Source organism: Poecilia formosa, unplaced genomic scaffold (genome assembly GCF_000485575.1).
Source record: "Poecilia formosa unplaced genomic scaffold, Poecilia_formosa-5.1.2 Scaffold55, whole genome shotgun sequence".
Taxonomy (NCBI): Eukaryota; Metazoa; Chordata; class Actinopteri; order Cyprinodontiformes; family Poeciliidae; genus Poecilia; species Poecilia formosa.
The window spans coordinates 167950-179416 of record NW_006799994.1 but is presented as its reverse complement, the minus strand read 5'-3'; the positions used below and the strand labels follow the sequence as shown (position 1 = coordinate 179416).

At 36.8% G+C, this 11467-nt stretch overlaps 1 protein-coding gene across 1 annotated transcript in view; it reads left to right on the top strand.

Annotated features, from left to right (window-relative positions):
* The first annotated feature begins 823 nt into the window (after positions 1 to 823).
* Positions 824 to 11467, top strand: part of cbln1 (cerebellin 1 precursor) — a 22822-nt gene continuing 12178 nt past the window's right edge. Inside the window, exons 1-2 of the mRNA XM_007553159.2 lie at positions 824 to 1416; positions 2301 to 2420. Coding sequence (XP_007553221.1) covers positions 1159 to 1416; positions 2301 to 2420 — 378 coding nt within the window. The 5' untranslated portion in view covers positions 824 to 1158. The remainder of the gene's footprint in view (positions 1417 to 2300; positions 2421 to 11467) is intronic.

Below are 11467 nucleotides of genomic sequence, written 5' to 3'. Positions count from 1 at the left end.
TAAGTTAATCTCTTTAGCACTTTATTTATGGTCCTTTTGTGACTTCTTGGATGAGCGACTGGTGTACTTTTGGAGTAACTTTGGTAGTTCTGTCATTTTTAGGGAATGTTTGCCATGTTTATCATTTTTCCATTTATGGAGCCCCACAGACTTACAAATGGCTTTGTAATAGTTTCAAGACTGATAAAATGAATCTCAGAAAATTTCTAGAAAAATCATGAAGATTTCTGAGTTTGGAAAGATAAAAATTTACTCAAAAAATAAATTTTGAAATTAATCTCAGATATTTTCTTGAAAATCTTGAACATTTCAGAGTTTCATAAGTCAAAATGTATTCACTGAATTTCAAAAGTTAATTTTTTTTGCTTTTGAAACACAGAAAAAGTCCAAAGCTAGAAAGAGTTTTGAAACTCAGTCAAAATATTTTGTAGAAATTTTGAAAATTCCATATTCTGTAGAATGTTTTCGGCTTTAGGAACTCAAAATTTTCCTACCTTTTTCTAGAAAGATTCTTAGATTAATCTCTATATTTTAAAGCTTTTTCAAGAAACTTTCTCCAGAAAGTGATCTCTTGATTGTGTGAAATATGTAAAACAAAAAAAAGGAAAAACATCGACTCCGTAAGGATGCAGATAGTTTTTCATAGATGGAGAGATAAAGAGAACTGGGATTGAGTTAAAGGAGGCGAAGGGCGGGAAAAAGAGGCGGTCGGCACGCGCTGATTGGAAAATCTCACATACGCGCACGCGCCAATCCTGATGAGTTGTCGTTTACCGCGGGAACGGAGGGAGGGGTCTCCTCCTCGCGAGCCTTTTGTGTTTCGAACTCTCACATCTTGCCTATCAATAATTGAGGCGCGCGCCAGAGAGCAGACGGAGCTTCCCCTCCCGCGCGCTGCTGCTATGAGTGCTGCTGTCCGCCCGCTCGGCGCGCGACTCTCCCTCTGTTTGTTCCGGAACAGGAGCCGCTGACAGGTGCGACAGGAGGAGGAGACCAGGTGAGCGACCGGGACTGGACCGGAGCGAACACCAGCGAATCCATCCGGGTCGGAGTTTAACCGTTAACCGCAGCAGAACGGAGCGGCTCGCGCAGGTTTAAACTTCTGCTATTGTTGGGGCTTTTTTTTTCCTTTTCTTTTTTTTTTCTTTCTGGTCCGGAATGTTGGTGCTGTGCCTGCTGAGTGCCGCCTGGCTCGCTGCTGGCCCGGTTCGGGCTCAGAATGAGACCGAACCCATCGTGTTGGAGGGGAAGTGCCTGGTGGTGTGCGACTCCAACCCGACCTCGGACCCGACGGGCACGGCGCTCGGCATCTCGGTGCGCTCCGGCAGCGCGAAGGTGGCTTTCTCCGCGGTCCGGAACACCAACCACGAACCGTCCGAGATGAGCAACCGAACCATGGTCATCTACTTTGACCAGGTGGGTCTAAAAACATCTCATATTATGTTTTTCTTTTTTACGGTTAGTGTCAGTTGATTTTGGGTCAGTTGACAGAGAAAATATGTTAAGTTAATAAATAATTATCATTATTTGTTTTTTCTGTCTTAAGTTGATCCGAAGCTGTTCCGATTTGTCTTTTCTCTTAGAACTCTAAATAAAATGTTTAACTCTGCAGAAATGATGGCGATGCACATTTTTTGTCCACCTCAGTGTTTTAATTTAATAAAAAATACAGTTAATATTTGTGTAGATGTCATGTGTTTAACTATAAAAAAAAGCCCAATTCTGTTAAAATTACAATAAATCAGACCAGTTATTTTCTCTTGTGCATGGTAAACATGGTAAATTAATGATGGAATTTGCTAAATCGAGGGAATGTAAACTAATACAAAGTGATTATCTTTCTTTTTGTTTTTAGAAAACTGAATCCTTATTATTTCAGTTTTGTCAGCCTTTCCTTCTGGATATCATTCTTTAAATTGTTCACTGTCTTGCTTATTCTGCCATAAAAGATGGAAAAACTATTAATTTTTCCCTTAAACTGCATCTCAGTCATCATTCATAAAAGCAGACAGGCAGTTACAGAAATGAATGATCTATGATTTTTCTTTCTGAATCTTCCTTAAAGTTTATGAAAGAACGTAAAATTTGAGGTTATAGCCTCAGGAAACTGTTTTGATTTAGAAACACACTTGTGATCATCTACATTTTGAGATTTAAAGTGAGTTTTTTTAAGTTGGGTTGAAAAAAATTCACTTTTATTTTAAGTGTTGTTGTTTTTTTACTTAAAATGTTGTGTTCTCAAAGAACTACTTTTGTTTTCACAGAAACAATTTTACAACATGTTTTTTCTTTTCTTCCAGGTTTTAGTAAACGTTGGGAGGAATTTTGACGAGGAACGAAGTAACTTCATCGCGCCGCGGAAAGGGATTTACAGTTTTAACTTCCACGTAGTCAAAGTCTACAACCGCCAAACCATACAGGTAGCTCTTTAATAAGTCTAACTGTGTGTGTGTGTGTGTGTGTTTGTGTTTGTGTGTGTGTGTGTGTGTTACATGTGCCGTGCATCCGTTTATTTTCTTGTAAAAGTTTTACGAGAATCTGGTTGGAATCAGGAGAGCCGTGATGAACATGAATGGAAAAGCTGTTTTTCATAATTCTTTTAGCAGTTTTTAGTTTAATCAGACATAAACATGAAATTTAATGTAAAAATATTTGTGTTTTGCACCTCCATAGATGCTCTCTTGATTCTTTTGATGCGTCAAAGCGCTAAAATTCATTTTTAGCCTTTGACGTGCTGTGCTAGAAACCACAGCAGAAATTACAATGCATCTCTCGCAAATTAAATTGCAAGAAATGCAATATAAAGTGGTTTTACTTTATTATTAGGGACCTAAATGAATGAACGGGCGATAATAAACTGGAATCCACCAGTCATGACTGCTTGAGGTAATTAAGACTGTATGGACTGTGCAGAAAATAATTTCTGTCTCAATCTGCTGCTTAAATTTATTTAATGTGATTAAAACAGCAGTTCAGTTTAACTTTTACTCAATCTCCTGCTTGGACGGCATCTCTCACTTCATTTTTGGAATATTTAAGCGAGCAGAAATACTTCAGTTTTCGACATAAACTGAAATCGTGTCCACCCAATGCGCTGCCCGTCATCCGTCCTGCACATCTGCTGCGCTCAAAACTCCCACCGCTTAATTGCCTGAGAGGCGGCCACCGTGGAGCATTCAGGAGATGAGAGGCAGCGGGAGGAAGAGACGAGGAAGAATGGAGAGCAAACCAGGGGGGGGGTACAGGAACCAAGATATTGGTTGAGCAAATAATTGGAGAAGATGGAAGGAGAAGGAAGAGGTTCAGAGAGGTTTGAAGAAGGCCACACATCTGGAGAAACCATTGATTAGCAGGTTTTGGATGTGGAGGGAAGAATAAACAGTTTTCTACCTGGATTTCTGGATGAAAATGTGAAAGGTGATAAAAGCCAGCAGTTTTCCTACCAATTAAAACAAAAATGTTGCAAATGAAAGGTATCTGATCTACCTGCGATGTGACCCTTCAGCTCGTATTTACTCTACTTCTGCACATCTTCCTTCAGATGCAACTGTTTTTATCTCCGGTGCCACACCTTAACAGACTGGAATAATAAATTCACTGACTTTAAATTTGATCTTCTATAGGGCTGTCGCAATAAACACTACATCAATTAATCGCCTGACAAATTAAAACAAGCTCAATTTCCATTTGGATGATTTATTGTTTTTCTCTTTCCTCCCTTCCTGCCAAAACTGGTCTTCAGTTTGGTGCTTTGATCTTGACTCGCTCTTTTTTGAAGGACAGTTTTCTTTCAAGACTTCGTAATTCATTTTATTTGTTGTTTCTGTTGTCTTATTTGTTTTTTATATTTAAAATGTCTTCCAGTTTCAGTGTTGAATGTTCAATAGAATTTAAAGCTTATTGGTCTTTGAGAATGTGCTCTTGCATTATTATGCCATTACTATAACGTTACTTGAAAATGGTCTCAAAACAATAATGTTATCGTTTATTGCAATAACTTCTGGGACAATTTATCGTGAACCTAAATTTGTCGTGGCAGGTATAGTCATCTATCAATTCAACAAGTTCTTTAAATTGATTCCTTTTCTGATTCTGACCTCTCTTTAAAATAAAAATCTTTTCCACGTAAAACATTTATGATAAAGTTTTCACCAAAACAGTTTTTGTAAATAACTGCATGGCACAACAATCATTGTTCCACAAACAATGTTCTTGAACCACTTTAAAAGCATAAAGTGGACTATGGTGCACGGCATTCTGGGTGAATACAACCAAAATAAATGCTCTAGTCTCACGCTAGCGGAAAAAATTTCTCATGGATTTTTACCAAACAGAGAAGAGAAATCCTCCAAACACTAAAATCTGGACCTACTCCATTTCTGTTTATATTTTGTGAAGCAGGAAGTTGCGCTCAGTGTTTTCTTCAGAGGTTTTCATGCCATATTCATTCAGTGGTTCTTGTTGCAGCGCCCCCACAGGCGAGGAGGGGAACAGGGTTTTTCAAGGGTGACGATAAAAACAGTCACAATAAAAACAGTGCACTGTGTCAAACTGTGGTTCATTTGACACTGCAGTGAGAAAGAAAACCGCAGCACCTGAAAATTAACAAATGTTGCTATTTTGGTCCGAATTGAACCAAATCTGCCGGACTATCAGGCGAAAACACCCTTTATGTTGGTCAATCCACAAACCAGCTTCCTGTGGCTTTTAAACACTTTATCTGATAGAATTAAGGTCAACTGAGTCTCTTTGACAACAGTATATGCTGATGGAAGTAGCGGTACACTGATTGCAGTATTTTTTTTATTTTTTTGGCTGATAACCAGTCATTAAAAAGCTGATTTTTATTTATTTATATATTTATATATATATATGTTTTTTTTTTTGGCCAATATCAATTTATTTATGTCTTGGCTGAAAAGTCGCTACATATAGCATCTAAGTTAACAGTGGGGTTAACTTAGTGTCTGATTTCCAGACCAGAGGTAGATGAGATTGGTTTCTCATTGACCACTTGCGGATCTCCCAAAATTAAGAAAATCAGACTTGACTTATTGGTGCACGTCTAGTTGAAAGCACTGCAAAAACTGGCCTTTGGTAGATTCTCTTACCACAGGAACAAGAAAGCACTTTTTGGACGTTCCAGTCAAGCTGAAAACTTGTTTGTAACTTACCACAGAGATTTGACAAAACTAACTGAACAGCAACCAGCAGTGTCCACTAATCGCCCTGATGGTTCAGAGATTAAAGGATTTCTTCTGAAATTAGATCAAACTGACTCAACATTCACTTTTTTTTTCCTGGAAATTGAGCAGCATAAGGTTTTGTGGTGAATTGGGAATAGTTTTGCAGATGTATTGTAATTGCCGGCGCACTCGGCATTTACATCTCGTGTTAATGCTGGGTCTGAGTTTTAATTGGGAGTTTCAGGAGGAAACTAAAACGCCTCCCATCCTGGGTGCATTATGGATCTGAAGGAACTGCTTCTTCATGCACCACCCTCATAATAACAGCGTTTACAGAAGGTCATTCTGTTGGGACTATAACATCATTACATGTGAACGATGAAGCTCTACATCTCTCCCAAAAACCACCAAAATGATTGTGGTTTCTATTATTCCCTCTATAATTCACATGCTACTTTATTCTGATGTGGTTTCTGAGTGGGCCAAACAAAGCATGCTTTCTGTAAAATGTCAGAAATATTAAGTTGTATTCATGTGATTTTAGTTGTTAAAACAGTCTAGAAATTAAAACAAACTTATTTTCCATTTGCATAATTATTTGATTTTCTCTCTCCTCTCTTTCTACCAAAGAGTGGATGATTAAAGTCTTCAGGCTGGTGCTTTGCACTCGACGAGGACTTTTCAGGGACAATTTTGCTTAGACACTTCATAATTCATTTTATTTGTTGTTTCTATTTATTTTGGATATTTAAAATGTCTTCCAGTTTTATGATTAAATGTTTAGTAGAATTTAAAGTTCAGAATGTGTCCCTTATATTACTGAAAAATGGTCTCTAAACAACAATGTTGTCATTGATCACAATAACTTCCAGGACAATTTATTGTCCAGGAAAATTTGTTATTGTGACAGGCTGATTCATCCTTGATTCCAATTTCTATTTATTTTTTTCTGAAATCAGTCTTTTGCATGGTCATCCATGCTACCAAATAAACTTTTGTGTGAACGGTTTATGACTTCGAAGCGATCTGCAGAAGAAGAACGTTGACGTCACACAGCAGCGCTCGGTTCATGGACGTAGTAATGGACACCGTTGTTTACAGATCGATTTTAAAGTTGTTGAGCAATGGGAGCTGATAATATGTCACAAGATCATAACAAGACGACACGGTGCGGTTCATAACAAGACGAAGGAAGCTCATGAAGACAAAGCTAACTGTTGACACTGCTTGCTTCAGCCGTTGTTTACGCCCTGATTTACTGCAGCTGGTTTCTTCTAGAAGCTTTCTGGGTGATCACTGATTATTAAAGGCTGAACTGCCAATTAAGAGTGACCTTTTTCTTTTTGGTCTGAAAAGTCAGTAAAATAGCAACAAAGTCGAGTTGACAGGTCAAGTTGATAAGTCAGACTTGTGGGGTGTAAACATTGGAATATGGCTGTTAAGACTTCCATGAAGAAGTTGTTAAAATGTTCCCATGCTTTTGACCATTTCTGTCATTTACTTTCCACTTCTCTTTGGTATTTTTTGTCCCCCTTCATAGCTAAAAATAGTTATCATTATGACTGGATGATATGGCTGGAAAAACTAACACGATAAAAGCATTTTGTATAAGTCAATATCAATAGTTATTGATTAGTTTTGTTTTAAATATCTGACCTGCTGACAAACTACTGGCGTGACTTTTCCTGGTTTTATCCAGTTTTCATCCCACTACATTATAGCAAAACCTTAAACTGCTGCTGCGCATGTTTCTCAGCTGGTTGTTGCTAGGCAACCAAAGAGTGAGTGAGTTGTTGGGTAACCAGTGATTTGATTCCACCAATCTGGCTTGGTTAGCTTTGAGAAGCTAAAAGCCTTTCATCTGCCTACATCTCCCAGAATGCTGTGCGGTTCTGGTTCAGAGTTCAGTGAAAGTATTGAATATTCTGTCAGACTCGTTTTCTATTTCTCGGTGTAAGCGAGCGTCATTGTGCAACACACAGCCTTTGGGCCAGTCTCGGATGTTAGAACGTTGCCATGTGTTCATGTTTATCCACGATTTTTACACGTCTAACATTGATGAAAAAACGCCAAACAAAATCCTCTTTAATCCTGTTTGACTTTAGTTCTGCCTTTTGTAGGGGAAGTGATGCGAAAAAAGGTCAATAACAATTTTTGTTCATCCTAATGTTGAGATAAATATAGCTTATATATAATTTAGTACCTTTATTTTATGTCTAGTAATGTTTCTCCCAGAGATCCGATGGCATTCATGTTTCTACCTTACTGAGATCATTTTGCGTTTCTTCGTGGATGGACTTATAGATCTAAGCTGCTGCCTTTTATCTGCCAAACATCATAATGTGGAGTCATACTTTCTGATCTTTGCAGAAAAGGTCATGGTGATCATACATAACATGTAAATTGATATTCATTGATGGCAACACTAATAAGAATCCAGGAGTGCAGAACAACGCTTCGGAAATTATCCCGAAAGGTCAAATATAAACTCTCACCTTTCGGTCATGTTCATTAGGTTCTTCTTTTTTATTTTAATAAATCTATTTGTAAGTAAAACATGGTGGCTGAGTTGAGTGAAATTCTTTTGTCAGGAGATAAAGGCTCAAAATATATCAATGCAAAAGAAGATCGTCTTTTAAAATCATGTGTAGCAATTAGAGACAAATAACTATGATAATTATCTTATAAAAAACATTTCTCTGCACGGTTTGGGATGAGCGATAACAGAGAAGACGCTCTTTAATTTGCTTTCATCTCATTACTGGAGACAAGCTGTGCAGCTAACTAACTGCTGCTTATCTAAATGTATCCTCGGTCGAACCTTAAACCAGAATCTCTTCTCAGAATTGATTTATTTTCCCTGCTGGGACTTTATTTTTGCTGCCAAAAGAGACGTTAGTTCCCACAAGGTGTCTGCATGAACAGATTTATGTGAATTATGAGTAACGTAGACACACAAACAAAGAGCGTACAAGCCAGATGCTTGGTTTGGTTTTTATCCAATAGATGTGTGTTTAGTTTGGCAGAACATTACAGAAGGTTGATTTTTGCTCATATGTGAAAAAGATTAGATGATGATGATGGTGGGAATGTTTCTTTTTTTACATTTAATGTGTTTAATCCTATTCGGTATTATTTTCAGGCGGGAGGGAGCTGGTTGCTTTCTGGATCTTTCTACATGGAGTTTGAATTTTCGCTTCGATTTTGAATTTTCAGTTCCTCGTGTAAGGCTCGTCATTTTGGCCAACATTATGCGGTATTTTAGTAGGAATCGAATTTAGTTTTTGGTATAGATGGACAATAAATCAATAATGACCTATATTGCGATAGACAAGTTATCAAAATCAATATATGATACTCCCGATAGAATATTCACTGAACTTCGATTCACACAAGCTTGCCAGTATTTATGATATCTAGAATAAAAACAAATAAATTATCAACTGATGGTAAAATCAACAATGCTGATAAAAGGACAGTTTTTGAGGTTTCACATTACTTGCAATTTATTGTGACGGTAAAAGAAACGTTTATCACGATAAACTATACAATAAATGCTCACCCCCTCATATTGGGCTAATTTTAATCCTCCTTTTGTTTATAATTTATTTTTTGTAATTTAATTTTTATTTTACTATTTATTTTTGTTCCATTTCTAGTTTTGAATTTCATCGCCAGCAGTTTCTGAAGGACACTACTCGTTTATTTATTTGAATAAATAAACTGTTTTAACAAAACATTCAAGACATTAGAGAACATTTTTACACTTATTTCAGTCCTCAAAGTGCAGTAATGAGTTATTTTCAGTTATTTCTGTATTAAGTTTTCCATAATTAAGCAGCTCTAATTTGACCTAACATGCGATTAAAATGCGGCTCCGTTTGACATCAAAGTAAAGCATTTCTTCTGGGTTGTGTCTTTAATTTGGGTCACACAACCCAAATTAAACACAGGAGACGATTTTTGATTTCTGGCCACAAGAAGCTTTCCCTTGGGCGTCACCGTGGCAACCACTGACTCAGCGACCGGTGACTCAGCACACTCTCTGGTTGTTGTTATTGCTCAGCATTATTCTGACTGACCGAGTTTAAATTTAAGATTTAACAACCTGACTGATGGACATCTTTCTGCAGAACCTGGTGACTGATTAACAGTATTGATTATTTGTACTGTTAATCAGAACCAAGAATCAATCAATTACGTTTTTTAGGGATGCACCAATATAAAAATTTAGACCAATATTGATCTCCGATATTAATATTGTTATGGCTGACTATGGAGGGCCAAATGGGACAAAATTAAACAGATACATCATTAAATAAATGTGTCATAATGAACCTTTAACTACATGTTTAGATCATTTATTACATTTCCTTTAAATAATTCAAATTAAATCTTGAAATATTTTTATCAAACTGTCCAATAACACTTGAGGGGCTAGTCGTCCAAATCAATTGTCTATTAAATAAAGTATTTAAACATCATGGTCCATTTAATTAATGATGTATTTAATTTTGTCACTTTTGGCTCTCCATACATAACCAATATTTTTTATATTATGTACATTTCCCTAGACTTTCGACAACCACACCGGTAATGTTGCTTCTTTGCTCAGTTTTACTTTCCAACATTAATGCAGATGTACTGTACAGCTCTACTATTTTATTAGTAAATCAAAACTATTTGTCAGCAGTATATTTTATTCAAACCATTGCTTCTCAGTGTGTTTAGTTTTTTTAGAAAGGAGGGCTGTTTGTTACTATTGTTTTAAACTGGGATGATGGCATCTATTACAATTACCTCCATTTTGACAAAAAAATGTCGTTTTTATCATTGTGGTCTGTAGTTCAATCAGAGTTCATCCAACTGGATTAATAAATTTGATATTCAAAACATCAATGTCTAACATCTGTAATACGATAGCCAACCAAATATTATAGCTAAGTAGTCCTTTAAATTAGCAATTTGAAGCTGATTTCACTGTGAAGATGTTCACATTTCTTTAACACAGTCATGTTGCAGATGTTGTCGATCGCCATTCTGGTAGCCATGTTTTGTTTAAAAGTGTTTTCTGCAAGTGAGGCGCATTGAATCATGAGTCATCAGTGGCTGCAGCACTGAGCAAAATCTGTTGCTTTGGGGATTTTATTTTTTATTTTTTTTGCACTTTGTATTTGCAAAAAGTGAAATATCTAAATATCGGATATCTTTATCGTATCAGAAATGAAAATAGTGGATGGGTGCATCTCTAGTTGTGGAACCAAATTATGGTTTGTGTTGAATATTAAAAACAGACTTTTTAGTTGAAGAAGGCTACATGTCATGTTTCCCTGTTTAAATGAAGGAAACTTTCATTTATTTTTTATTTTTGTGAAGCAGAACCTGAGACAAACTGTTTGCTTGGATCCAGGAAGTTGTTCCATCAGACCAATAAGAAATAAGAATGACTTCTTTGCATCCTGCGGAGAGCAGAGAGCCTTACAGCAGAGGGACATGGTTGTTAACAGCAACAGCCTACATCATATGTACAGTCTAAAACTGGAGAAAGTGTTGTTTGATTGGACCAGATATGCTTTGGCAGAGACTGTCCTCACTGTGTTCTCATTTCACAAATCCAGGATAAAATTCCCAAAATTCTCAACCCATTTTCTCCATTGTCAAAGTGTAAATGCAGAAGTTGACTTTGAATTTAATGAATTCACTGCAAATATTTCTAAAAAAGGAGAAATGAGTGGTGGGATCGATGGGGGGCGTTGAAGGACCGTTTGTATGGTAAATACAACATGCAAGGCATTGATATATTTAGTCTCTGGTTTTTATTTTTTTAATTAGCTCGTATGTAAATAAAGACAGTTGATCCTGTCTTAAGTGTCAGGTTGTTGGTGGTCGACTCCCCCTAGTGGTCTGGAGGACTCCCATTGTATGGAGCGAGTTTGCAGAGTTTCATAGTTGCTGCTTTTGTTGTTTGCAGCATTTTCCCTTCTGTTTTCTGTGGTTGCACCATTTTACTGTTGCTTTTATTTTTTTGAGTTTCTTTTGGATTTTGCATTATTCATGTGTTTGCACCTGTCGACCTTCGTATCTTAAATTTAAATGTAATCTAACAAAGATCATATGTGGGGTTCCTCAAGGCTCCATTTTCAGACCACTTTTAATTAAATGTCTACATGCTCCCCTTGGCTAAGACTGTAGGGTATTTCAAAAAAGTACTCTGTTATGTATCTATGCATAGATCTTGACCACAGTCTTGACTAGTCCATTTGTGGATGTGGGAGAATTTC